The 27,856-nt window shown below is 39.0% G+C and overlaps 1 protein-coding gene across 1 annotated transcript in view; it reads right to left on the bottom strand.

Annotated features, from left to right (window-relative positions):
* Positions 1-27,856, bottom strand: part of CNGB3 (cyclic nucleotide gated channel subunit beta 3) — an 812,110-nt gene that overhangs the window by 580,796 nt on the left and 203,458 nt on the right. The window contains exon 5 of the mRNA XM_044065779.1: positions 7,697-7,874. Within this exon, the coding sequence (XP_043921714.1) occupies positions 7,697-7,874 (178 nt within the window). The remainder of the gene's footprint in view (positions 1-7,696; positions 7,875-27,856) is intronic.

Genomic DNA, 27,856 nt, shown 5'->3' with positions numbered 1-27,856 from the left:
TTGCCTCTTTGGCTTTGTCTCCAAATCTTCCAACCTGGGCTGACCCTCTAATATACTTATTCCTAATCCTGTCCATCCTTGTCACACCCAGTGCAAATCTTAACATCTTCAACTCTGCCACGTCAAGCTCTGACTCCTGCCTTTTTGTCAATGCCACTGTCTCCAACCCATATAACATAGCTGGTTGCACTACCCTCTTGTAGACCTTGCCTTTCACTCTTTCTGGTACTTGTCTGTCACAAATTACTCCTGCCACTCTTCTCCACCCACTCCATCCTGCCTGTACTCTCTTCTTCACCTCTCTTCCACACTCACCATTACTCTGAACTGTTGATCCCAAGTATTTAAACTCATCCACCTTCACCACCTCTACTCCCTGCATCCTCATCATTCCTCTATCATCCCTCTCATTCACACACATATATTCTGTCTTACTCCTGCTGACCTTCATTCCTCTTCTCTCTAGAGCATATCTCCACCTCTCCAGGGTTTCCTCCACCTGTTCCCTACTCTCACTACAGATCACAATGTCATCTGCGAACATCATAGTCCACAGGGACTCCTGTCTGATGTCGTCTGTCAACCTGTCCATCACCATTGCAAATAAGAAAGGGCTCAGAGCTCATCCTTGATGTAATCCCACCTCCAGCTCAAATGCATCCGTCACTCCCACGCAGACCTCACTGCTGCCACACTACCCTCGTACATATCCTGTACCACTCTTACATACTTCTTTGACACTCCTGACTTCCTCATACAATACCACAACTCCTCTCTAGGCACCCTGTCATATGCTTTCTATAAATCCACAAAGACACAATGCAACTCTTTCTGACATTCTCTATACTTCTCCATCAACACTCTCCATCAACACTCTCAGAGCAAACATCGCATCTGTAGTGCTATTCCTGGCATGAAACCATACTGCTGATCACTAATCATCACCTCCCTTCTTAACCTAGCTTCCACTACTCTTTCCCATAACTTCATGCTTTGACTGATCAATTTAATCCCTCTGTAGCTACTACAGCTCTGCACATCACCCTTATTCTTAAAAATCGGTACCAAAATACTTTTTCTACATTCCTCAGGCATCCTCTCACTTTCCAAGATTTCTTTAAACAATCTAGTTAAAAACTCCACTGTCATTTTACCTAAACACCTCCATGCTTCCACAGGTATGTCATCTGGACCAACAGCCTTTCCGTTCTTCATCCTCTTCATAGCTATCCTTACTTCCTCCTTGCTAATCCACTGCACTTCATGATTCACTGTCCGCACATCATCCAACCTTCTCTCCCTCTCATTCTCTTCATTCATCAGCCCCTCAAAGTACTCTTTCCATCTGCTCAACACACTCTCCTCGCTCGTGAGTATGTTTCCCTCATTATCCTTTATCACCCTTACCTGCTGCACATCTTTACTAGCTCGGTCCCTCTGTCTAGCCAATCGGTACAGGTCCTTTTCTCCCTCCTTAGTGTCCATCTTTTTATACAACTCTTCATACACTTTATCCTTAGCCTTCGCCACCTCTCTCTTTGCCATGCACCTCATCTCCTTATACTCTTGTCTACTTTCTTCATCTCTCTGACAATCCCACTTCTTCTCCAACCTCTTTCTCTGTATACTCTCCTGTACTTCTTCATTCCACCACCAGGTCTCCTTGTCCTCCTTCCTCTTTCCAGATGTCACAACAAGCACCTTTCAAGCCATCTCTCTTACTAGCTCTGCTGTAGTTACCCAGCTATTTGGTAACTCTTCACTGCCACCCAGTGCCTGCCTTAACTCTTCCCTGAACATCACCTCACAATTACCCTGTTTCAGTTTCCACCATTTGATCATTGGTGCTGCCCTCACACTCATCCTCCTCTTCTTGATCACCAATGTTATCCTACAAACCACCATCCTATGCTGCCTAACTACACTTTCCCCTGCCACCACTTTACAGTCTCCAATCTCCTTCAGACTGTCCCTTCTACATAAGATATAATCCACCTGTGTGCATCTTCCTCCACTCTTGTATGTCACCCTATGCTCCTCCCTCTTGTTAAAATACGTATTCATCACAGCCATGTCCATCCTTTTCGCAAAATCCACTACCATCTGATCTTCTGCATTCCTTTGCTTAACACCATACCTGCCCATCACTTTCTCATCCCCTCTCTTCCCTTCACCAACATGCCTATTGAAATCTGCTGCAATCACCAGTCTCTCACCCTTGGGTACAGTCATCACCACTTCATCCAACTCACTCCAAAATTTTTCTTTCGCACACCCAACTTGTAGAGCATATGCACTTAAAACATTCATCATTACACCATCAGTTTCCAGCTTCATAAACATCACTCTATCCGACACTCTTTTCACCTTCAAAACACTCTTAGCATATTGTTCCTTCAGGATAATGCCTATGCCATTTCTCCTCCCATCCACACCATGATAAAACAATTTGAAATCGCCTCCGATACACCTTGCCTTGCTCCCCTTCCATCTGGTCTCTTGCACACACAATATACCAACCTTCCTTCAGTCCATCATATCAGCTAGCTCTCTCCCTATACCAGTCATACTGCCAACATTCAAAGTTCCAACCCTCTCTATCACAGTCCTAGCCTTTACCTGCCTTCGGGGATGCCTTCTCCCTCTTCTCCTCCTAATAATTCAAATAATAAATAATAATTCAAATTTTAAGTATTTGTTAAAGCTTAAAACTTTATTGGAAAAATACAATCATCCATCTTCTAAAAATTTATAATGATTTTATCAGTGGGTACGTATGAGTGAATTCTTGTTTTTTTTTTAATTTGTGCAAGCTCCATGTATACATGTATTGTAAATAGTTGTGAGTAAAAATTAAAAAAAATTGAAAAAAAGAATCCTAAAGTGGTACAGACACATATAATGAGAAAGAGAGGGAGAGTCCACTTAAAACAGGAATATCTACTTAGAGTGCTGAATAACTGTGCCATGGGAAAATGCTTTTAATATAATTATCTGTCACTGTGCAATGTTTCACAAAATATTGTACAGAATATTAATCAGTCCCAAATTTGCAGACATATATACAAAACAAAAAGTAGACCTCTCACACATTTATACTGCTTTTGTGCAAGACCTCACATGAATACCTTCCAATCTAATATGCAATCAAAGTACTGCCTCTTTTAAAAAAGTAAGGCATAACAACATAATAATTTAAAAAGACTGGAACTTGCATATAAAATACTTTGGAAAATATCTGGCTTCATACTGCTATCAAATAAACGTGCTATAGAAAACGATTTGCAATTTGAAAAATAAAACAAACAAACAAAGACAGCTTGTCCATCCTAGGGGAGGAGAGTGGAAAGCTTAGGGTTTGTGTTTCCAGTTAGATGTTTCCCGATGGAGACCAGTGAGAATGTCTCAGGTGTAAAGTGGGGCTGCCATTTTTTTTTTTTGTAGTGTGGGAGGCTTCAGTGTATGTGTTGTTCAGCATGATGATATACTGGACATCACAACTGTGTGCTGGTATTCATATTTCTCTTCATCTGTAAGATCCCTGCCATCATTATCCAGAAAAATGATGTCCTGCCCTCAATGATGCTATGAATAATGGAGAGTTGGTGATCTCAAATAGGGAGGACTTAAAAGGGTGAATTTTCTCAGGAGTGTTACGGTCACCTGTTATAAGGCTTAGGGCTGGATCTTGCTGTTCTTCTCTGTTAAGGGAATTAAGTATCTATAGAGTTATGGCTGAGCAACTAGTAGAGATGAATATAAGGATTAAAAATAGAAAATGCTATGAAAAAAATCTCATCCAGGACAGGCATTATTGGAAAAAAATTATGAACCTTCTTGGTTGGGGTGGGGATGACCTTCTTTTGTGGTATTGGGCCTTACAGCACTCCTATGTGGGCTATTTCCTCAATACCCTACCTGTTGGACATTATTATTTGTTTAAGTAATGAACTAAAGCAAACAAGAAACATGACTTGACTCCCAAATAGATGCATTATTTGATGGCAAGCTACCAGGAAAAAAAAATCCATTGCTAGGTCACAAAATCAAAATATATGTAAATGCCATAAAGAAAACTGCTGAAAACATTATCCACTGCACTCATTCTTAATATAAACAAACCTATATGTCTAGAGCTCTTTGCATCTCTCCTGATCCAAATAAGTGAATACAAGCTCTCTACATTTTAAATAGCTAAAACTTTTCATTCATTCATTCATTCATTCATTCATTCATTTAGTCATTCATTCATTCATTCATTCATTCTCTGGTTACCTACCTAATCTAATTCAGAGTATGGGGAGCTGAAGCATATTCTGCTACTTAGTGGGCACGGCACAGAGAAAATAGCTTTAGGTAGGATGTTATACTTAAAACTAAATATGAAAATTCAGGTGTTCTAATGGCTTCAGCTAAACCAGCATGTATAATTGAAGGTAAGTGGACAGAACTGGTTTTAAGGGATCTAAAAGCTAAAATGATTCTCAGACAGTATGACCTGGACACTTACTTGTGATTGCTTTCTGCTCCTGGCATTTTATGATTTACAATTTATCATTTATTACTGAATCACGTTAAAGAATAGTAAACAGCAAGAAGTACAATTCCATGTAACATGAAACCGATGTGATGTAGAGACACAAAACTATAACAGAATTTATTAGTACATTTCTACTGAAGGAGTCACATGCTGAGTCTGAAGAGGCAAACCTTGAAACATCAAATAAATTCATGGCCTGTATTTGTAATATGTAAAAATGTAGTGCTTCAGATAACAATGGATGTAACTTATTTTATTTTAGTTTCTTAAAGCTAACTGTGTTGCCTTCTTATATAAGAAACAATTGATGACTTGTGCTACTTAGGTCCTAAGAATCTATTACATTAATACTTGCTAGTTTCTTACCTAAAATATTGAAATGGGATTGCATGAGCATTTTATATTAGGATAAATCTATATATAAATTTTATATATATATATATATATATATATATATATATATATATATGTGTGTGTGTGTGTGTGTGTGTGTGTGTGTGTGTGAATATATATATAAATAAACACACACACACACACACACACACACACACACACACACACACACACACACACACACATATATATATATATATATATATATATATATATATATATATATATGTATACACACACACACACACACACACATATATATATATATATATATCTATAGATCACCTACAGAACACCGAATTGCTGCAGTAGTGGTGCTGCGGTAGCGTTGTCACCTCACAGATAGACGTTGCCCGTTTGATTCTCAGTTAGAGCATCTGCTGTGTGGCGACATGCGTGAATGGGCGTTCCTTCGTTGAAGGTTGTGCGTTAGGCCCGGCAAGCCAGCATGTCAAAATCTACTGCCAATCATTAGCGGACCGGAGTTCCGCTGTGGCGACCCCTAACCGGGAAAAGCCGAAAGTAACAAACAAACCTACAGAACACCGACAACCCCAAAACGCCATCACCCATATGGCCGACGCCATATGGTCGACACTCACAATATCGACAGTGCCAGATCTTCACAAAAAAGGTAAATAAAATTTCCTTTTTTGTGCCCCCCTCATACCCCACATGGGGGACTCCACCCCCACACCCCCTGTACCTTTAATATACCAACTCCGACATCGCACTACAGTGCAAGAATGGAAATGTTTCCATTCTGCACTATTGGGAAATAGCGTTTCCCCATTGTCGATATTCTGAACGTTGACCATATGGTGTCAGCCATATGGGTGTCGGCATTGTGAGCTGTCAGCATTCTGTATGAGACCTATATATATATATATATATATATATATATATATATATATATATATATATATATACACACACACACACACACACACACACACACACATACACACACACACTCACACATGCATATACATGGGTGGTGATGCTTAATTGTTTTAGGCGAGTGTTCTCCCTTTGTATCTACCCCTTCTTGTGTGCTTCAGGGCTCAGTATTGGGATCAGTATTACCTAGTTATGTATTTTCTTTTTTTTAATTGATTCTGACTGATAATACTGACTGATAATAAAAGCTGTATCCCTAAGTACACAGATGACTGCAAACTTGGCACCTTGACACCATTCTCCAATTGTTTTGAAAAAATTTACTTTTGGGTCAAAGAGTTAGATCTGAAGCTTAGGTTTAGGCAGTTCAAGTCGATGAATTTTAGTCACAATATGGTAAATGGCTTTCTCAGTCTTGCTGGACAGGTTATGTCTATCGTTAACAGTATGAAAAATGAGTGGATTACTGTTAATAAAAAAATGTCTTTTCATAATCAGGCCCTATTGTACACAGAAAACTATTAAACATGGCAGGCTTGCTTCCCAGGTCTGTAGTATCAAGAAATGCCTGTCTTCTATGTAACCTTTATAAACAATCAATTTGCCCTTTTTAGACAACAATGCTGAATTCCTTTTGTATTCTCACTTTGAAATGAATATGCTCAAAGTCTTCCGAAGAAAGTTTCTTTGGACAATCCAGATTATGTGCTATTATTACTATTCTAAGAGACTAACCAAGATGTATTGTTTATAGGCTTACACGTGATGAACTTTGCATGACCTAGTTTGTACAGGGGCTTCTAGGCTTGACTGTACCTTACAGTTGTCAACAAACTAGATATGACAAATTCCTCTTTGTTGAAGTGATAAATAGAAGGTATAAAAGTGATAAATTCAGCACCCAAACACCATGGACTTGTTTACCTGTACATATTAGACAGTCAGGAAAGAGCGCAACTCAAGGATTAGGGTGATTTTAGGCCTGGTATAGGAAGAATATGGGCAACGTGAAGAAGTCTGCATTTCCTGAGGGTTAGATGGTCTGAACACAAATATAAACATACTTGATGAATGAACAATAGTAAAATGCTTCCATGGAGAGTTCATTTATTTTCTAACTCTAATAATACCATCAATGGTGGATGGTACATGGCAGTGGCAGACCTATAAGAGGTATAGTATTGCACACTTCCACCCACCGTTAGGTACTGTTACTTGTTTGCTGTATGACTGAACTTCTGCTTTACTCTTTGAACATGATATACCATCTTCCCTATTGATCATCCTGCTATGAGATATCCTGCATATTTTTCAAAAGTAGAATACTGTTAAAATAAGTTTGTACAATTGGATGACTTAAATATTTATATAGATTTTAATCGGATTATTACAGTAATGATAATTTTCCTCATGTACATTAGCTGACATTCCACAGTACGCAGCCTAGACATATACATAGTACCTATTTTTCTGATTATTTATTTGTCTTACAAATCACAATCCTGCCCTACACTACTTGCAGTTACTGAATGCATGTTTCATTATAATATTTGATGTCCATCCCTAGTGTCATCAGTTAATAGTGTTTAACCTGCAGGTCATATCTGCATTATATTACTGTTGTTAGTGTTTCACCCCACACAGTAGACCTATCGTATTTTTTTCTGTAAATGTTAGCACAAATTTCATTGCTGAAATATATTTCTGTGTGTGCCATTCATATTTCCACATCTTCTATGGCTTACTGCATGTCCACCTTGCTTTTCATTTTCTAGACAGGCCTTGCTGCATGTACATATTTTGAATTGTTCTGCTGTCCTGGACACTAACAATCAATGAATAAATAAATACTGAATAGTTTACCTGTGTAAGCATCAATGCTATCAGCCAGTTTTAATTTCTTTAGGTATTCCTTTAATGGCCGTCTCTTGAATTTACAGCACAGCATGTCACAGTAATGGTCTTCATCTGGTTTGACCTCTTCTGTTTGCTTCTTACCTTTCTCCTCTTTATGCTCCTTTTTATTCTTTGGAGGAGATGGCTGTTTTCTCTCTGGAGCTGCAGAAATTCAGTTTTTATTATAATAAGAAATGACCAGATCAGAAGTTCATAAGACAGCAGAAATCAAATAAAATACTGAAAGAAAAGAACATTGTTTTTAGTTTACAGGATGCTTGTTCCGAAAATTAGATTTATATTCTGCTGTAGAGTATGAAAGCTTTTAACATCAAGCAAAATGTCTGGAAAAGGGTGAAAACTTTCATGAGCATCTACTTTTGTACCGGTCTTAGACTGTAAACAAATTGTGGTTTAACTTATTTCCTTTACAATACAATAACTGTATAAAGCCCATTTAAAATTTTGAATTGTTTTATTTTTCTCCAGTGGCCCCATACACCACAGTAACAGGTTTGAACAAAAACAGCACATGCATATCTCCTGATGTGCCTCTGCAGATAATGTAACAATCAGAAAATAGTGAGCAAGTCCTTTTTTGATAGCTAGTGCACTGTGCCAACAGACATGCAGTAGTACACTGTTTTTAAAGTTTTTGCTAACCAGTGGGTAGTAAAATGGATGGAAAAACAGCAATTAAGTTATGTCCTACCATGTTTTTTATAGTATTTAATTCAAGGGGAATATAACTCAAGGTGGCAGAGAAAGACTGTCAGATAACTGTTTCTGTTTATTGGAGTAACATGAAGAAAACAGTATTTGGTTTGTTTGTCTTTTCGTCTTTTCCCGGTTAGGGGTCGCCACAGTGTAACTCCGGTTCGCTAATGACTGGCAGTTGATTTTTATGGTGCCGAGTTGCCAGCCCGACTCCCAACCTTCAACGAAGGCACTCCCATTCACACATGTCTTTTGGAGGCCACTCAACCGCGGGGAGAACATGCAAACTCCACACACAAGGCATTCCAGCCGAGAATCAAACAGGAGAACCTCTTGCTGTGGTAGTATTTGGTAACAGCATTATAATGTTAATGACAGCTAACTGAGAAAAGGGAAAAAAACATTTTATAGTGAAGGTTTTTGATATGGTAGTATTAATAGAAAATGTTTGCCACTAAGTGGTGAAGGATAAGGAATTTAGGATGCCAGGATGCAAATTTCTGTATGAGATATGTTTTCAGCTACTGTTTTAGTTATTTGCTTATCTATTTGTTTTCTTGTTTTGCCTGAATCATGTCTGTTCCTTCATACACAACAAATTCTGCCTGAAGAATGATCTTTCAAAACACATTGTGTGCCCATAGTTCAGTTAGTTAAGTACTAGAATGGTTTGTACTCTGCCATCCTGGTTCTAATTCCCACAAGAATCACATAAACTGAGACTGAATTGCAATGCTAATTTAGGATGGCGTCATGGCACTTAAATTATGCAGTCCTGTTTTTTAACTGTGTTGTTTTAACTGTACCCAAGAATTCTACTGTGTTTCTTGAAAAAAAAAGACAGAATCCAACACTAACCAAGGATAATACCACACAACCTGACTAAAATAGCACTTTATCGAGCCAATAAAGCAGTATTTTAGCCTCGTGGTCTGGCGTTGTCTTCATTTAGTGTTGGATGTTGTTTTAACTAGTCCAGTAAAAGTACTCTAAATATATGCCATCTGGTAATCATCTGATAATAGCTTCATATGGCACAGAATATTAAGAATGTGGTGCTATACTTAGACTGTACAGCAGTCCAGGGTTTGGTTCCCACAGCTTCAGTTTGTCTACTGTATGACACTGAGCAAGTCACTTAATCAGATACTGTGACAATGCCTCCCTTGAATTTGGACTATATGTCTAGTAACCTACCTGGATAATATTATATTGTTTCCTCTTTGGTGATAGACACACATGACTATCATTTCAGCTCAGCTACAGTAAATTATTATTTTACAACAACTCACTTTCTAATTATTGCTTGCTACTCTTACTTTTAACATCTTTGCTGACTCTGTCACTTTTGTTGCCTGATATTCATCCATCCCAAAGACTTTGCTGGTATTTCTGACTAGCTGCCACCCCAGAATTGATGACACTTCCAGACCTGCAGTTTTACATACCCACCAACAGCATTCCTTAATATTATTTACATAACAGTTTCAGGCTTTAATGAAGAAGACATTGCATGTACTTTCATACTATTTGCCTTACGAAACAATTACATAAATGCCTTCTACTGTCCTGCTTTTGGTGATAGCTGGTCTGAGTAACACAGCTAACATACAGAAGGTGTTAAGAGCACCAACTTGTTCTGCTACTGGATTTCTTTCTTCTGCTACTATAAGTAATATTGCTACAAAAAAGAATTTAGTACTAATAAATTGTAAAATACATTATAAAATGCAGCATATGCTCAGGTGCGGTGCATAAATGCTGTTACTGCTTATTTTTACAGTATCAAACATAATCTGAAATTGATGTTCTTTAAACATGATAAAGCACAATTAGATTGCAACACACACACACACACATATATATATATATATATATATATATATATATATATGGATTCCATACATTTGGTCGAATTATACAGGCATTGCACTTCACTGAAAGCTCACCTGACTGAAAGCTCACTTGGTCGAAGTTCATTTGGTCGAAAATGGAATATAGCCCCTGCCCCACTGCAGTGCAATCTTAGAGTGAGAATATTAAATAAGGGGGGTGTGGGGGAAAAGCCCCCCACAATGGGGGGCGTGGGGGCATAGCTCCCCACATAATTTTAATGTATTCACTATTATAAGAAAGTATATCTATTAGAAATGCATTGATATATATGTCTTTAGTAAAAACTATTGGCATAATGTGGGGAGCTATGCCCCCACACCCCCCATTGTGGGGGGTTGTGCCCCCCACACACCCCTTATTTAATATTCTCACTCCAGAGTTGCACTGCAGTGGAGCAGGGGCTATATTCCATTTTCGACCAAATTAACTTTGACCAAGTGAGCTTTCAGTCACATGAGCTTTTAGTCAAGTGAAATGCCTGGAATCATTTTCGACTAACTGTAATTCGACCAAATGTATAGAATCCATATATATATATATATATATATATATATATATATATATATATATATATATATATATAGTGTGTGTTTGTATGCACAGAATAAACTCTCTGGGACTTCTTTAAGCATTTCAGTACTACTCAGTGTCTAGTCAGTGCTGTTAAAATCAAATGCGGTATACATTAGTATGTTTTTCTTTATATAGTTTATATATTTTTATTTTAGACAGTAAAATTATGGTTGTTTGTATAGTCTCTATTCAGGAATTACTGATTGCTCTAATACTTTTTCCAAGGATCGTAACCTATGTTATAGACAGAAAAGGGTCAAGTAAAACAGCAGTACATGCTTTTGAATGTTATATCTTGCCAGTAATGTTTCTGCATATTAATACTTCCTGCACTTTTTAAGAAAAGCAGACCTATAGGAGTCTGAATTATTGCTACACTGGTTTTGAAAGAACTACTGCAACAGATTTTTTTGAGTAATTTTGCCTCATCATAGACTTCTTATGAGCAAAGAATGTCTATACATGTGAATACTTGCATTTAGATAATTATACCCACTACAGTTTATACAATTTTTCATTGTCTGCAGTGGATATACATATTTGATTTTATTGGCAAACTGTGAAATTTAGACAATTCATAATCAGAATCACTATGACTTGAAATTCCATAATGGCTCTGGTGTCTTTTCTGGTAACACTTTTTTGAGGTATGCAGTATTGTTACTTTTTCTAAAATCACAATTTCATGGGGTTGATAATTCTGAACAGTAATTTTCCACAAAATTGCACCTTTTTCAAGCAACAACTTATTCAACTATTTATAAACTGAAAATTGTACTGATTTTCATCTGATGTAACTTTTTGTGAAGTTTATGATATACTTGTGTGGTGGCTTCCTTTCAGTCTTTCAGAACTTCCAGCTGCCCATAATCTGATTACACTTTAACTTACCATTTGTGCAAAGGAATGAGTAATGCAGTTCAGGAATTTACTTGTGTTTATTACTGTTTCCTGCATATCACTTGTCATTTTCATCCCATTTGGCCTTCAGTGTGACTGACGTGACAAAAATACAGAGTCCAGCTATTTTACAGGTTTGTATAGTTGTCTCTTGGAGCATTTAATTTGCACAACAGCAGCAAATGAATATAAGTAACTTGTTAAGGGTACTAACTGATTTATATAATGCGTGCTCACATGTGCACGTGTGTGTGTGTTTGTGTGTGTGTGTGTGTGTGTGTGTGTGTGTGTGTGTGTGTGTGTGTGTGTGTGTGTGTGTGTGTGTGTGTTGGTGTGTATTAGAGGGGTGTCCAGAGTATCACAATCTATGTTTTATTACCAGCATAGTTAACTCCCTTCTGTTATGCACCTCTGTAACTACAGTGTAGTGCATTTTTTGTAGGCATCCTTGGTATGTAGTATGTTTGTTTGTGTCTTTCGGCTTTTCCCGGTTAGGGGTCGCCAAAGCGGAACTCCGGTCCGCTAATGATTGGCAGTTGATTTTTACGTACCGGCTTGCCAGGCCTGATGCACAACCTTCAACGAAGGCACGCCCATTCATGCATGTCTCCACGCAGAAGACGCTCTAGCTGTGAATCAAACCAGACAGTGTCTTACTGTGAGGTGAATTTCTTTAAATTGTCACTCTTCATGCAGTGCAATTTATTTGTATTTGTACTGCTCATGTACAGTCTGCCTGATGATCAGTAGCATATTACTTCTGTAGTCCTTCTACTCATATATCAATGAACTGGTCCTCCTTCATTTCTCTGTGCATCAAACAAATGAAGGGTATTACCTCAGATGGATTCATAAACTTGGTCCACTCCCTATACAAGAAGCAAGGTAGAGCCTGTTGGGTATTCAGTACTGCTGCGTGCATTTTAATCATAAACAGATAGGCATGCATGACAATGAATGGGTTTTGCATTGTTTCTGGAATGCACAACTTACTCAGCAGGCTTAGTATATCATACATTTTAATAGTGCACACACACAAAAAAAAAAAAACTGTCAGAATCAGCCCATCAGCTGAAAACATGATGTCAGCTATAATGTGATACACACCATGTTATCCTGTGTGCTTAGCATTACTATGGAGTATACAGCAAAAAGATATTCACATTTTTTGACCAGAACTGTTATAGAATATGTTGGGGAGTTGGAAAAAAAACAGAATCACATGCAAATACATGCAGTTACATGCTTTCTCTCCCACAAATCTATACACTGTCATTTTATGCCAGTGTGTGACTGTGTAGGTGTTTTACTTGAATGAGGAATCTGGAGATGGAGGCATGGATAAATGCAATGGCACACACCATGGCAAACTTTGTGTACCGCTTTTCAGTTAAGTGCCTGACAAACCTTAAAACATAGGTTAAGGGGACACCAAAAGAGCAAACCTTGTATTCTGTATACAACTGCCACTGAGGACTTTATGTATATCCACTGAGGACTTTATGTATATTTATAAATAGTGGAAATGTCTATAACAAAAGCAAGCTATACCTTCTGCTGGGTAAAGGCATGTGTGCTGGGTGTAGGTTCATATATCACATTAAAGGCAAGCAGACTTTAAAGCTATGTGCCTACTACTGGATACAGTCAATGTTAAATATGAATGTATGCATTTCATTACCCATTCATGTGTATTAAGTATTATTTGCATTTCATTATGAACTGAGGTTTTGACATCACTCTCAAGCCATGTTTTGGTGCCATATTGTCCTTTCCTATAGCTAGAACAGCCCAAACCTGCATATTGGAATTACAGAGAATGTGTAGAGCACCCGCAGGTGTAGCTGAAGTAGATATGGGTTCCTTCCTACCTGACTCTGGTGACACTCCTATATGCCCAACACACCAAGGTGGCAAGAATGACAGATTTTATTCTAGGTGACACATCTAGCTTAAAAGGCAATAGCACAACCACAAACATATTATTTCAACAGTGCACCAGTTAGCAATAAGGCAAGGTGAGATGTGCATGCAGTGAAAATATACATTCACCCTCTTCCCCAGAACTCAACAGGAAAAGGTCTTTACATTCAAACATGCACAAAGAAGGCAATATCAATTAGCAGTAAAGCTTTATAATGCAGCAATACAAACACGGCAAAAGAAATGCAATGTTGTTAAGCAATAAAAGAGTTATAATACGACAATACAGATATGAGAAAATGCAATGTTATTGAGCAGCAAAATTCTTGAAGGCAGCAGTCCTAACACGAGCAAAATGCAATGTCATTGAACAATGAAGATTTATAATGCAACAATACAAATATGAGAGAATACAATGTCATTCAGCAGTACTACTAATACCCTCAACCCCCTTGATCAATTCTAAACAGACCAACTATGAAACACTCTATTATACCCTGTTCACTGGCCAGTGACTATTTACAGTCTTGCTGCTGGCATGTTGGGGCCCAAGTTGGAGCTCATATGGATCCCAGTTATTTGTAATCCACAAAGCATTTAGGGGTGGGGAGAAAACCACAATCTTATAAAAATATAAAATGATGGCCAGAGCCTTTCACCACTCCATCGAGAATATCCTAGTGACCAGGCACCATGGTTCCTCTGATGAGAAAAGTAGAAAATCACCTGCCAGAACTCTGGTAATCATCTATGGCTTCCGTGTACTAGGCTCAAAGGAACTCTTTTTCCTGCTGAGTCATATGCAGACATGGAACTACTGGTTTCAGACTTCTCTCCTGATTCCAAAAAATACCACCATCCAGGATTTCAGCAACAGACAGACACAATCTGCAACTTCACTTCCCTGTTCCAAAGCACTAGAAAGAAAATCAAGTTATGCTGCAAGTTCCTTTTTCCCTTCAGCTCCCTGTTTCAGTCTTCCCTCCTTCAGCTAGCATCTCAGTCTCCTCTTTCACTTTCAAAATTGTCTTTTATATCCCTGAAAAGGAGCTCCACCTTGTGGTGCAATGGAAAACTACAGTCTATTACTTCTACAATGAAATACAGTGGGAGCTACAAATGCATTCTTAGAAACAGAGATGGTGGGTTACAAAAGTAATATTTTCATTTTTGCTAGGCATTTCCAACTAGTCCATGGACAGAAATAGATAATGTAACTATGTATACATATATATGTATGCAGATAGACTGTGTTTATCTTTGTTAACTTTATTATACATGACAACATGTAAGGTAAGCCCATGTTAGAAAAAACCTGCAGCTATAGTCAGTTCTTTGTAATACATTTTAAACTGTTTCATAATCAAGATCCTGTCTTAAGGTTCTTTTATTGTGCATCATTTTAGCAACTCTGATGCGTGTTTAAATATTTCAAAAATGTAATTAAGAAAGGATGCATGGTTCATTTTTATCTATGAATCATTGCAACCAAAAAGTCTAAACAATGAAATATAAATAAGACATACCACTTTAATTATATTATTTTACAATATATGCATTCAACTTAGTTGTTTTATTACTTCAGTCACTTATTAGTGCTTTGCTGATGTGCTGGTGTGGATCCACTAGCCGTTGTGGTGCTCATTTATTATATAAACTGTTTAGTTATTTTAACATTTTATAACCTTGAAGACAAAAGACCAAGGTGTCATTTGTAGTTTCGTAGATATCGCAAGGTAATGTTCCAATAAATATTCCAGTCAGAGGCAGAAGCAGTGTATCAAGAGTAGGGATGTTGAGTGCCATCAACCCAAACACAGTACTATGGAGGTGTGCAAGGGGAGGGATGATGAGTGCCATCGATCCAGACACAGTACTATGGAGGTATGCAAGAGGAAGGATGTTGAGTGCCATCGAAAACACAGCACTATGGAGGTGTGCATGAGGAAGCATGTTGAGTGACATCAATCCAAACACAGTACTATGGAGGTGTGCATGAGGAGGGATGTTGAGTGCCATCGACCCAAACACAGTACTATGGAGGTGTGCAAGAGGAAGGATGAGTACAATCAAAAACACAGTACTATGGATGTGTGCAAGGAGGGGAAGTTGAGTGCCATTGACCCAAACACAATACTATGTAGCTGTGCTAGAGGAGATATGTTGAGTGCCATCAAGCCAAACACAGTACTATGGAGGTGTGCAAGAGGAGGGATGTTGAGTGTCATGAACCCAAACACAGTACTATGGAGGTGTGCATGAGGAAGCATGTTGAGTGCCATCAATCCAAACACAGTACTATGGAGGTGTGCATGAGGAGGGATGTTGAGTGCCATCGACCCAAACACAGTACTATGGAGGTGTGCAAGAGGAGGGATGTTGAGTGCCATCAGACCAAACATGGTACTATGGAGGTGTTCAAGAGGAGGGATGTTGAGTGCCAGCGATCCAAACACAGCACTATGGAGGTGTCCAAGAGGTGGGATGTTGAGTGCCATTGACCCAAACACAGTACTATGGAGGTGTGCAATAGAAGGGATGTTGGGTGCCATTGATCCAAACGCAGTACTATGGAGGTTTTCAAGAAGAGGGTTTTTTTTGTGCCATGGCCCTAAACACAGTACTATGGAGGTGTGCAAGAGGAGGGATGATGAGTGCCATTGACCCAGACACAGTACTATGGAGGTGTGCAAGAGGAAAGATGTTGAGTGCCATCAAAAACACAGTACTATGTAGGTGTGCATGAGGAAGGATGTTGAGTGTCATCAACCCAAATACAGTACTATGAAGGTGTGCAAGAGGAAGGATGTTGAGTGCCATCAACCCAAACACAGTACTATGGAAGTGTGCAAGAGGGGAGATGTTGAATGCCATCGATCCAAACACAGTACAATGGATGTATGCAAGATGAGGGATGTTGAGTGCCATCAACCAAAACACAGTACCATGGAGGTGTGCAAGACGAGGGATGTTGAGTGCCATCAAGCCAAATACAATACTGTGGAGGTGTGCAAGAAATGGGATGTTGAGTGCCATCAAACCAACCATGGTACTATGGAGGTGTGCAAGAGGAGGGATGTTGAGTGACATTACCCAAACAAATCACTATGGAGGTGTGCAAGAGGAGGGGATGCTGAGTGCCATCGACCAAAACACAGTTCTATGGAGGTGTGCAACAGTAGGGATGTTGAGTGCCACTGACCCAAATGCAGTACTATGGAGGTTTGCAAGAGGAGGAATTTTGAGTGCCATGGTCTCAAACACAGTACAATGGAACTGTGCAAGAGGAGAGATGTTGAGTGCCATCAACTGAAACACAGTACTATGGAAGTGTGCAAGAGGAGGGATGTTGAGTGCTATCAGCTGAAACACAATACTATGGAGGAGTGCAAGAGGAGGGATGTTGAGTGCCATCAATCCAAACACAGCACTATGGAGCTGTGGAAGAGGAGGGATGTTGAGTGTCATCGATCCAAGCATAGTACTGTGATGGTGTGCAAGAGGAGGGATGTTGAGTGCCATCGACCCAAGCATAATACTGTGGAGGTGTGCAAGAGGAGGGATGTTGAGTGCCATTGACCCAAGCACAGCACTGTGGAGATTTGCAAGAGTAGTGATGTTGAGTGCCATCTACCCAAGCACAGTACTGTGGAGGTGTGCAAGAGTGGGAATTTTGAGTGCCAGTCTAATGACCATTTGCACTTTGGCAGTACTCTCCCTCAGGCTATAACTCTTTTCTCTAGGAGGACATACCTGTCAATCCCAGAGTAAATGTATGAAAATCCATCATCTGGGTTATCTTTAAATGACATTAGTGAGTTACACTGTCTAACATGCAGGGGAAGTTTATTTTAGAAGTTAAGGAGGCACTGTGTTATAAATCTGTCCGTCCATGTTTTATTTATCCAAAAAGCTTAAAATATGGAAAGCACTTGTATTCTTCTGCACTTATTATCACGTGTTGATCTCCAGTTTTTAGTGGTATTTTAAAAAAGTTTTGCTCATTTAATTTAATTTAACTTGCTAAGGTTACTGTATTGTGTTTGTACAGTCACCTGACTGAATTTGTTAATTGCTGTGTTGCTCTCCTTTGCTAAATCTACTTGTTTCCCTCCATTTTAATAGGTTTACTTTTAGAATTCAGTTTAATTGGTCTGTCTAAATTTTTAGCTCAACTGTATTGTGCTCAGTTAAACTTCATGCAACACTACACAAACTTGCACAGAATAGGTACAGATATTCAAAATGAAGTCTGAATTTTAATAAGAATTGTCAGAACTGTACCCTTTAACAGACTTCTTGTTTAGAATCAAGTTAAGTTACTGTAAGCTGTTTCTACCTTGAAGCAATCCTGCAAATGGTACACATCCTTGTGCGTATTATTACTGAAATCTGGTTTAAAAGCGTAGAAAGCACCCCCCTCTATACCAGGGTTTTGTGCCTACCATGTCTTTAGGCCCAGTGAAAGCTGTGATGGAGTATTTATATTTGTTAAAGATCACATTACCTCAAGACAGATTCCTGGAGAGCCACAAATCAGGCTTATTGAGATTTATCTCGCTATAAATAAAACCAACTATCAGATCATAGCAAGGTGCAAGACCCCCTTGATGACCCTCCCAAAACCATGCACATTTCTGAAATGCATTGGATGGACTCCATATGCACAAAAACTTCATCATTCTGGGAGATTTTAACTACTTGTTGATAAATGGGAGACTTGTATTTCAAAGGTAGGCCATGGCCAACATTCCCTTGATTTTGGAAGAATTCCCTAGATTGCATATTCAAAGAACTCACTTGAGGACAAAATGTTCTTAACCTGTTCTTACAAATATTGCAGCTATATGTAATCTTCTTTTTCAAAATCCCTAAACCAGCAGATGCAAATATCAAAACATTTATAAACTTTAAACCAACAAACTTACTACGAGTCTATGATGAAGTCTCTAAGTTCAGGTATAACTCTACCCCTCAAAACATTGACACAGCTACTAGCTATGCAAATAAATTCTGCACTCACCTAGAAATCTGTCAATCTCTGCCAAAGCTGAGCAAAAGTGGGAAGGGAAGGAGCAAACTACCCTGGTGGTCCACATTCATAAATAAACAATCCAATAAGGGCAATAAGAAGAAAAGCTCATCAGAATATATAGCAAAACTATAGACCCACAAATCAAGGTCAACATTAAAGAGTTATCCAAGGTATTGAAAAATACCATAAGGAAAACTTGGGTTTTCCATAAATTTAGGCTGACATCTAAAGGTAAGGATAATTACAAATCCTTCTTTATTGATGTCAGTAATTTATGAAATAATACCCAATATTGCTCTAAACTAATTCAAATGGCATGACCTAATCTGATCCACTGGATATTGCATATTTACTGGCAAAGAAATTCACTGTAAAAATTTCATCCCAGAGATGTTTATACAAAACACACATAAACTTAAAAAACTCACTCCCATCATCACAAAGGAACACTTGTTAAAAATAATTTACAAAACAAAACAAAACAAAAAACATCATCAGTAGTACCTCATAACATACCAGACTGTATATTAAACATTACAAAACAAGTGATGGACCCACTCCTTCAGCTGTTCAACCAGAACTTATTCACTGGTTTTACCCTTGAGTTTTGTGCACAGCATTTGTGATACCTCTTCAGAAGGGTAGTCCCAACAAAGACCCCTGGAATTACACAGCCATCAGTCTGATGTGCCTCATCTGCAAGAGCATGGAATGGTTTCAAAACAGACCTGATAAACGACGACATAAAACAATCTTATAAGAGTTGACCTTCAGCAATTTGGCTTTGTTACAGGTAGAGCCTGTTTAATGAATCTGTATTTTTTTTGCATAGATAATGCAAGCCATGGACAGTGGTCATGTTGTTCATACAGCATACATTGATCTCAGCAAAGCATTTGATACTATACCACATGCCAGGAAGCTAAATAGGTTAATAGGTTTATACAAGACTAATGCCCATGAGGGCCTTTCCAAGCCTAGCTGTGCAACCCAACCCAGTTTTGCTGCTGTGTTCCTTGGATGCCTTTATGGTGGGGTATTTTAGTAAAGAGGTAGCTATGGATTACGTGGGGGCTATGTTAGTTGGGGGATACTGTCAACCTCTGTCCATCAGAGACATGGGAGCCAGACCATGGGTGAATTTATGATATCCCATCTAGTAATCAATGTTTCTTTTGAATAGGGTCTGGGATAACTCTGCTTTATGCAGATAGGGAGTTTATTCCATATTGCAGAGATACTTTAAGACACATACCAGTCTCTCCATCATGTTCTATTTATGTTTCAGGCAAATACAGGTCCTTAGATTTAGTGTTTCTGGTGCTGTTTGTTTTGCAGATATGCAAGAGATCCATCAAAGCTGAATCTGAGGATGACTTATATGCCAGGTATAGACCGACTGACTGATAGCAACCTGTAGGAGACTGAGTACAGAAATAGGGGGCTTAAGGCAAAATGTGTAGGACAGGTTATTCATACACTGGATTCTCCTGGTAATGAACCTTTGAGGGCATTCCATCTGTTGCAAGTGCCTGGATAGGTACATGCCAAAGGGGCATGTTACTTAATGATGGATCTGATAAGGGCTGAATATAGTGGTATGATTTTTTTACTGTCTTGTCTATGTGTTGGTCGAAAGCCAGATTACTGTCCACATATGTTTTCAGATCCATAACTAGGGTGTTTTATCGATGAAGTAATTTGCTTGGGTCGACAATTTCCCAAAGGGCACTATAATGCATTTATTCATGTTGAGTTTTAATCCATTTATTTTGTACCAGTCATTTGTTTGTGTTAGACCCTCTTGTAGGATGTTGCTGTCATGGGGGGAGTCTATGATCCCAATTTACAGTCATCTGCAAAACAGGTGCGACAGAAGCCTTTGACATTAGCCTTTAATTCCTAGAAGTACATTCCGAACAAGAACAGGCCCATCATGGAGTCCAGGTGGGTCTGTAATTCCAGGCGTTGGCTGATGGCCTGCCCTTATGAAGAGGGATGATCTCAATTCCCCTGGTATATAATCTGTTTAGAGCCTGTAGTTGAACAGTGCCTCAAGCGGTCCTGCAAGATTTTGATTTAGACTATTTAGGAGGCAACCAGGAATATTGTCAGGGCCCATTGAAGCAAGTGTTTTTGGTCTTAGCGAGTGCCACCAGGACCTGCTCCCTGTTGATACTTGGGAGGGTATGCTAGAATGGATTTAAAAGGGGGTAGTGGGGAGAGTGGGAGTGAAGTTAGATCTAAATTTATCACCCAGTAGATTTGTTATGTTACCCTGGTTAGTGAAGGTGTTGTCATTTACTGCCAGTTCTGTACACTGCTGAATGTTACCTTTAAGGTTTCTTACTTAGCAAAAGAAGACCTTGTGATTGTCCTTTAGCCTGGGGGGCCATTCTGACATCTTAATTGACCTTGCTGGACTTTATTAGATCTCTTAGCTTCTTGTTTAGTTGAATCAGAGAGCTCCTTTCTCTATGAGAGTTGCTCTTTCTGATTTTGTCCATGACTTTTTTTCTTTTGTTATATACTCAGTTAAGGTAAGGATTCCACCAATGGGATTTGTTTTTGGTGTTAGATCTGGGCTTACTTCTGGTAGGAACATCAGAATCAATGCAACCAGTTACTTGCTTGTACAGGGTTTCTTTAAATAATTCTGCATAGGTAGCTGTGCTCTCGGGGTTTGGGGAGATGTGAATCTTGACAAACTGTTGCTTAATAGGATGTAGTTTGCTTTAGAATAGCACTTAACTGTTACAGGTTTAGTTGTGTTTTCCAGGTTAATTTTTATTTTGAGGGAGATAGATTTGCACACTATCTAGTCCAGGGTGTTTGTGTTGATAAAGTCCAGGAAACATGGCTATGAGTTAGAGGCAGTGTATATTTCTCAGTCTATAGAGGGGTAGTTAAAGTCTCCAATGAATAGGGTTATTTGGTTGGATGGTGAGCACCTCTATTAGGTGTAGGTAAGAGTTGTAAGCTTCTTGGATCATTGAGGGCTACCTGTAGCTGGTCAGGAAATGGTAAGAAACCTTGTCTATGGAGACTTGGTTGTGGATGAACTCCAGGGCATCATCCTGTTTAACCAGTCTGGAGTTGTATTTGTTACTAATGTAGAACGAGACACCTCCACCTTTAGCCCCTGTCTGTGCTTCTGTTGGTCTAAATGTGTGGAAGGCACTATAGTACTTTTTTGTAGAGTGTGAAGTTTCTTGTTTAGGTTTCTAGTGCTGAGCAGTAACACTTTAAGGTTGCTTTGAGTTTTTTGCAATGTTGGTACTTTTGTTATTTTGACATTGCATAAAAAAGGCTCTAAGAGGGTGGATAAAGTTTTAGCCAATATCTGGAAGCCCAGGGGGAATGGGGCAGACCATCCCTGGCAAAGCAACTTGGTCTGTTATCCATGTCCTCTCATGCTGTTAGATATTGGATTCCCTGGAGTGATACCAGAAACTATGCCATTTATTAAAATCAATCAATTTCTGTTCATATTGTGGCAACATCCTTGCTGCTCAGTGCAAGGAATGTACCTGACTGTGACACATTTTCAGAGAGTTCCATGAAATTTCTTTTCATATGGTCCAGTGAGGTACATCTCAGATCATTTACACCAACATGGACGATGACAGAATCATATTGGTACCTGGGGTGCAGTGACCTGAGTGTGTGCATGATATTGCAGATCCTTGCTCCAGATAGGCAACTAACCATTATCTTCTTATTGTCCAGTCTGGTGAGAGGGGCATCTGTGTGTCATGCAATAGAATTCCCTATGACAACAGTACTAGGTAAAGTGTTTGCCTTGTATGCTTTGTTCCTGGGGGATCATTGGGTGTAGGCTAATTTGATGTGTTAGATGTTGCTTTTGGTGTGCCCTGTAACAGTTGCTGAGGATAGGTGTTGCCATCTGATGGCTTAAGAGGTCTTTGAGGAGTGGAGAAGTTTATCTTTAATGTGCCTCAGCATAACAAGTTCTATGTGTGTGGTGAGCAGTATATGTGAAGGATGTGGTGTGTGTGTGTTCTTTTTAAGGATTAAAAGGTTATCTGAGTAAACGAGATGCCCATATCTACCAAGCTAGCCACAGAGACATTAGGAAATTGCAACTCCATACTGTCAGGCCCTGTATTAGGGTTGTGCTATTATGGTTTAGGGGTTTGGTTTTACAACAGTCACCTGAATGGTGTCTAGGATGAATGCTACATATTAGACAGTGCTACAATCTGATATTAGTGCTGTTTGATTCACTAACTAGCTGTCCTAAGCTTAGAGCCAAGCAAAGACTTTCTGTATTACAGGTTAAAGACCTAAGTACTAGCTTTATAGGTTTTCTACTATACAGGGCACTGTTAACTGAGGACGGTGTAGTGGTGCAGTAGTAGCATTGTCGCCTCCCAGCAAGAGGTTCTCTGGTTCAATTCTCGGCTAGGGTGCCTTCTGTGTGGAGTCTGCATGTCCTCCCTGTGTTCGTGTGGGTTTCCTACAAGTGCTCCGGTTTCTTCCCACATTACAAAGACATGCATCTGGAGTGTTTCTCCCTGGGCCTCTGCTGAAAATTGGCTTTGTTCCAAGTTGGACTTTCCCGGTTAACAAATGTTAAATAAAATAAACTGCCACTGCATGGTGAGCAGTTCTACAAAAAAGTACCTAATTTATAGCAAACAGAAAAAAGCTGTGTACCCTCTGGCCCAAAAACAACTACACTTTGAACTCTGTGGAATGTTACCCAACTCAGAGAGACCAGGTAAACACCTTTTGCCACAAGACGGATGATCCAGGAACTTCTCATTGTAAAAGCAGAGCAAAAGTAGCTCTCAAGTGACAAGTAACACCACCAACTAAGTTAGTAAGAAGTCATCTGGCTGATGAAATAATCTCACTTTAAGCCTCCCTGTGTGTTTTTCAACATGTACTGACCAGGCTACTTTACTGCTGCCACTAGAATAGCAGTCCAAGTCTTCTTAATGTAGAAACGTACTCCCAAATGAACTCCAGGCAGATCCCTACATAGTTATATGATAGCTAATTGGTTGAGGGATAGAACCCACATTGTGAAGGTGGAAATGCATCCTCAGATAGCATGAAAGTAATCAGTGAGTTACCACTGGGTTCCATGCAGAAGAACCTCTGCTTTTTGGCATATACTTCTCTTTTCTCCAACTCTCATTAACCAGGCTTGCCAACAATATTAAATTGGGTGTTATACTTAAAGCTCTTTCTGAGATGCAGAAACTACAGTGTGAGCTTACACATGTTAATAGCTGGCATGCTGAAAAGGGCTAAAACTAAGTGTTTAAAACACGTAGTATTATTGCATTTGGCAAACAAACACTCCACCCAGTTTATTGTATAGAAAACATCCCACTCCAAAACAAAGATGTTGTGAGAGATCTTATGGCATGGATAGACTCCCTTTCCTTTGATCATCATGTTGCAAGATTGGTCAGGAAATACTTTTATCTAGTACAATTCACGACAAAGTGCATTTCCTCCTGATTCATAGAGGTCCTTATCTCTCTGTATTCTGCACTGATCAGGCCTATCATAGAATACAATTCCCCCTTTGGAGAGTACCTTACTAAACATATCAAGCAGTTGGAGAAACCCAAAAGGTTCCTGAGAAAAAAAGATCATGGAGCAAAATAACCTGAGCTATCAAGGCAGACTGGAGGACTTTTTCCTGTATTCAGTGTCCTATAGACTCCTTAGGCGGTAGTATGTGCCTTAGCATCTGAGATATTAAGGATCCAACAGTCCAAGACCTCTTATTTTTCTGCAAATCAAACAGTTCAGCCAACATTAGGACCAGAGAGCTGACTCTGCTTAAGCAAAGGAATAAATTACAATGGAGAGACAGACTTGGCATGCAATGACTACCCCTTCTCTTAAAAAAAAAAAAACTTCCTCTTCAGGTTGAGCAATATGACACACTATCTTCCTTTAGGAAGGAGTTATATAGTTTGGACCCATATTCATAAATTCACTCCAGTATGACTCCTTTACCACTCCTTAAAAAAGGAAACAAAGTCTAAGGGTGGGTAATGGCAAGGCATAAACGTCTACGTGGCTCAGTTTCCTTGTACAATTCAAGATTCTATGATTTGGTTATCTGTAAGGTTAAGATATCTGGTCCTACTAGACTTACACAGATTCAGAAGGTGCTGGAAAAGTGGGTCTCTAATGGCACAATAAGCACTTTGTTTTAAAATGAAAGTATAAGCAATTATATTTTAAAATGAAGACATAATGTTAGATTTTAATCTGGGGTCCCATTCAAGAAAATTGCATTGTGTCTGTAGATTTTTTTCAAAGTACCTTACCTTCTTTTCAAGCATGTATTTTTTTTGTTTTTTTTTTATATTTGTTTTATTTTAACATTATCTGGAAACATGGGCTGGCTCACAGACTCTAGTCAACCAGGTAAATACAACATATAAGTATATCGACAATTTTTGTAGCCAATTATGCAGCAGTGGGTGGACACAAGAATACCTGAAGAAAACCCACACAGACACAAGAAGAATATACAGACTGTACACAGTCAGTGACTAGAAGTTATGACTGAACCCCGGAGCTAATAAGCAGAGATCTTTCTGCTGAGTCACCATGTTGCCATTGTACCTAAAAGCAGAAGGCAGTTTGCTTCAAATTTTGCAGACATGTATTGATAGTGAGAATCTCCATATTTATTACTTATTTTGGAGATAAGTACTTACTGTTCATAGGAAATTTAAATCTAGCTACATAAATGTTTTATGCTTATTATGTAGCTTTTCTCCCAGGGCTTCTTCTAAAGAGGGGTCTTGCATGGCTCAGTTGGATGATGCCATAAATAAATAAATAAGTACATACACACATACCCTATTCATGTCAGAGCAATAAAGTATGTTGAACATTATTAGTAAAGTTAAATCAGTTTAGGGACAGATGCTGATTAAACACCAGCTTTTTGGGACTATGAATAGTTAAACAGCAAAATGGTCTACAATGATGTCACGCAGCCAAGCTAACTACCTAATAGTAAGGCAGCTTGAGCTTAGAGAGCTGCCATGATACACATATCAACACTAATCAGCTATCTTGGGAGACAAATACTTGGCTATATACAGCCTGCTTACCTTATGATTAGTTTGGGGAAAGCATTACATTTATGAATATTGACCAATATCTAACTACCAATTGTGAGACCAAGCAATTTTGCTGAAATTAAGCCCTTAACTTTTGACTACTTCAAAGACTTTAAGGTAATAATGAGGCAATGGAATTGTTTCTGGATAGGATAGTGATGTTAGAATAAAAATTATTTTGCCTGTTTCTTGAAAGCAGAATATCTTTGATCTTAATAGTAATAACTATGACTGCAGTGATTCAAAGCTGAACTCTACATATATATGTGTGTGTGTGTGTGTGTGTGTGTGTGTGTGTGTGTGTGTGTGTGTGTGTGTGTGTGTGTGTGTGTGTGTGTGTGTGTGGCAGAATACAATCACACACTTAAGCAGTGTATCCAGAAGAGGAATGCCATCATCAACTCAAATACAGTACTATGGAGGTGTGCAAGACAGGGATGTAAAGTGCTATCTATTACCTCAAACACTGTACTGCTGTGGTGTGTTACTGTGACATGGTGAGTTCTGCTGAAGTAGCAGTGTGACAGATAACATGGCCACCAGACAAATATTTATTGAATTGGTGAAGTCAGTAATGTGTAATAGGTCTGGCTAACAAATACACACTGCAGCATTGCAGAACTCAATGCTGAATGCAAGTCACATTCAGCAAACCCTGAAAGACAAGCAATGGAAAATCTGATGATGTAGTTGTGGTAAGGCACTGGGGTCTTCATCCTCCCCTGGATGAGCTCTACTGTCATTCTATGTGTTGACACTAAGTCTCCCACATCAGTGTCCTTGTAAGATATACCTCACATTTGCCAAATACATCCATTATAGTGGAGCAGCGAGAATAAGCTACAAGGATATACGCAAACTACAAACACTGAAAGCAAATACGGACTAAGGACAGCAGGCAGAAGACTGGGAATTGCCATGTGGATTGTGACAGCTGTGTGAGCCAGACAGAATACTGTACACAAGTAGGAGAAGAGCATGGTGGACATATTACTTATGGTACATAGTGATGGCAGTGTGAGATAGCTACATACACAGTACACCACCATTCACACCATTCCATCCATGTCAACAATTATAATTTGGGCTTTAAACACCAGAACCTGAAACCTCTATTAGTAAATAGGGGTGGGTGGAAGTTTCATGTGACCTACATGATGTCTGCAGGTGTCTATAGAACAGTAATATCAGAAGGGATATGGGTGGCTATTGTGCTATTTGTGTTGCTCAAATGTAAAATGTAGTAAGTAGGCTTGTCACACTGAAGTGCACTACAGTGTATGAATATAAACTATGTAGCAAGGACACATACTTATCAGCTGTCTACAGTCTGTGCCATTATGGCATCATCTATGATTTACATGCTGCACACTGGTATGTGGAAATGTGGCCTATGTTTCATGTCTCTGTTCCCTTTATACTAATCACAAAAATGTCTGCAGGCTGTGGTATGCCGCCATGCACATTTTCTTTTGTGGGGTATGTCCTTAAGGTTTTCTTTTTCTTCCTCCATCAATATGCCTCTTCTGTGAAGTACTTACTGCATAGTAGCTTTGAACAGTGTGTTGGGCTATGTTAAATGTGCTGTAACTGATGCTTGAAGTGGTAACAACCTGCAAAGTGCTGGCATGTACTATGTTTGGGGAATTATGGTAATGTCTGCTGCCCCTAGTATGTAGGGCAGAGGTAACTTATACTACGTTTTCCAAAATTTCCAATGTTATTACTAGTCCAACTTAATTATATGGAAATAGCAAAAGAATGGCCAAGGCAGTATAGAAGAAGGTTAGATTTAAAATGGCAACAATCACAAATATGTTCCCATATATGATGCCAGAGCAACAGTTAATGCTGCATATCCAAGGCATACCAAACTAACCCAAACATTAGCCCAGTCTGTAGCAGACTTTCACATTATGTGTCAAGCATCATACTTTATCAATCTTTACAGGATTT

Source organism: Protopterus annectens, chromosome 3.part0, assembly GCF_019279795.1.
Source record: "Protopterus annectens isolate FY-2018-M chromosome 3.part0, PAN1.0, whole genome shotgun sequence".
Taxonomy (NCBI): Eukaryota; Metazoa; Chordata; order Ceratodontiformes; family Protopteridae; genus Protopterus; species Protopterus annectens.
The sequence above is the reverse complement of the archived record's forward strand: the minus strand, read 5'-3'. Positions and strand labels throughout refer to the sequence as shown.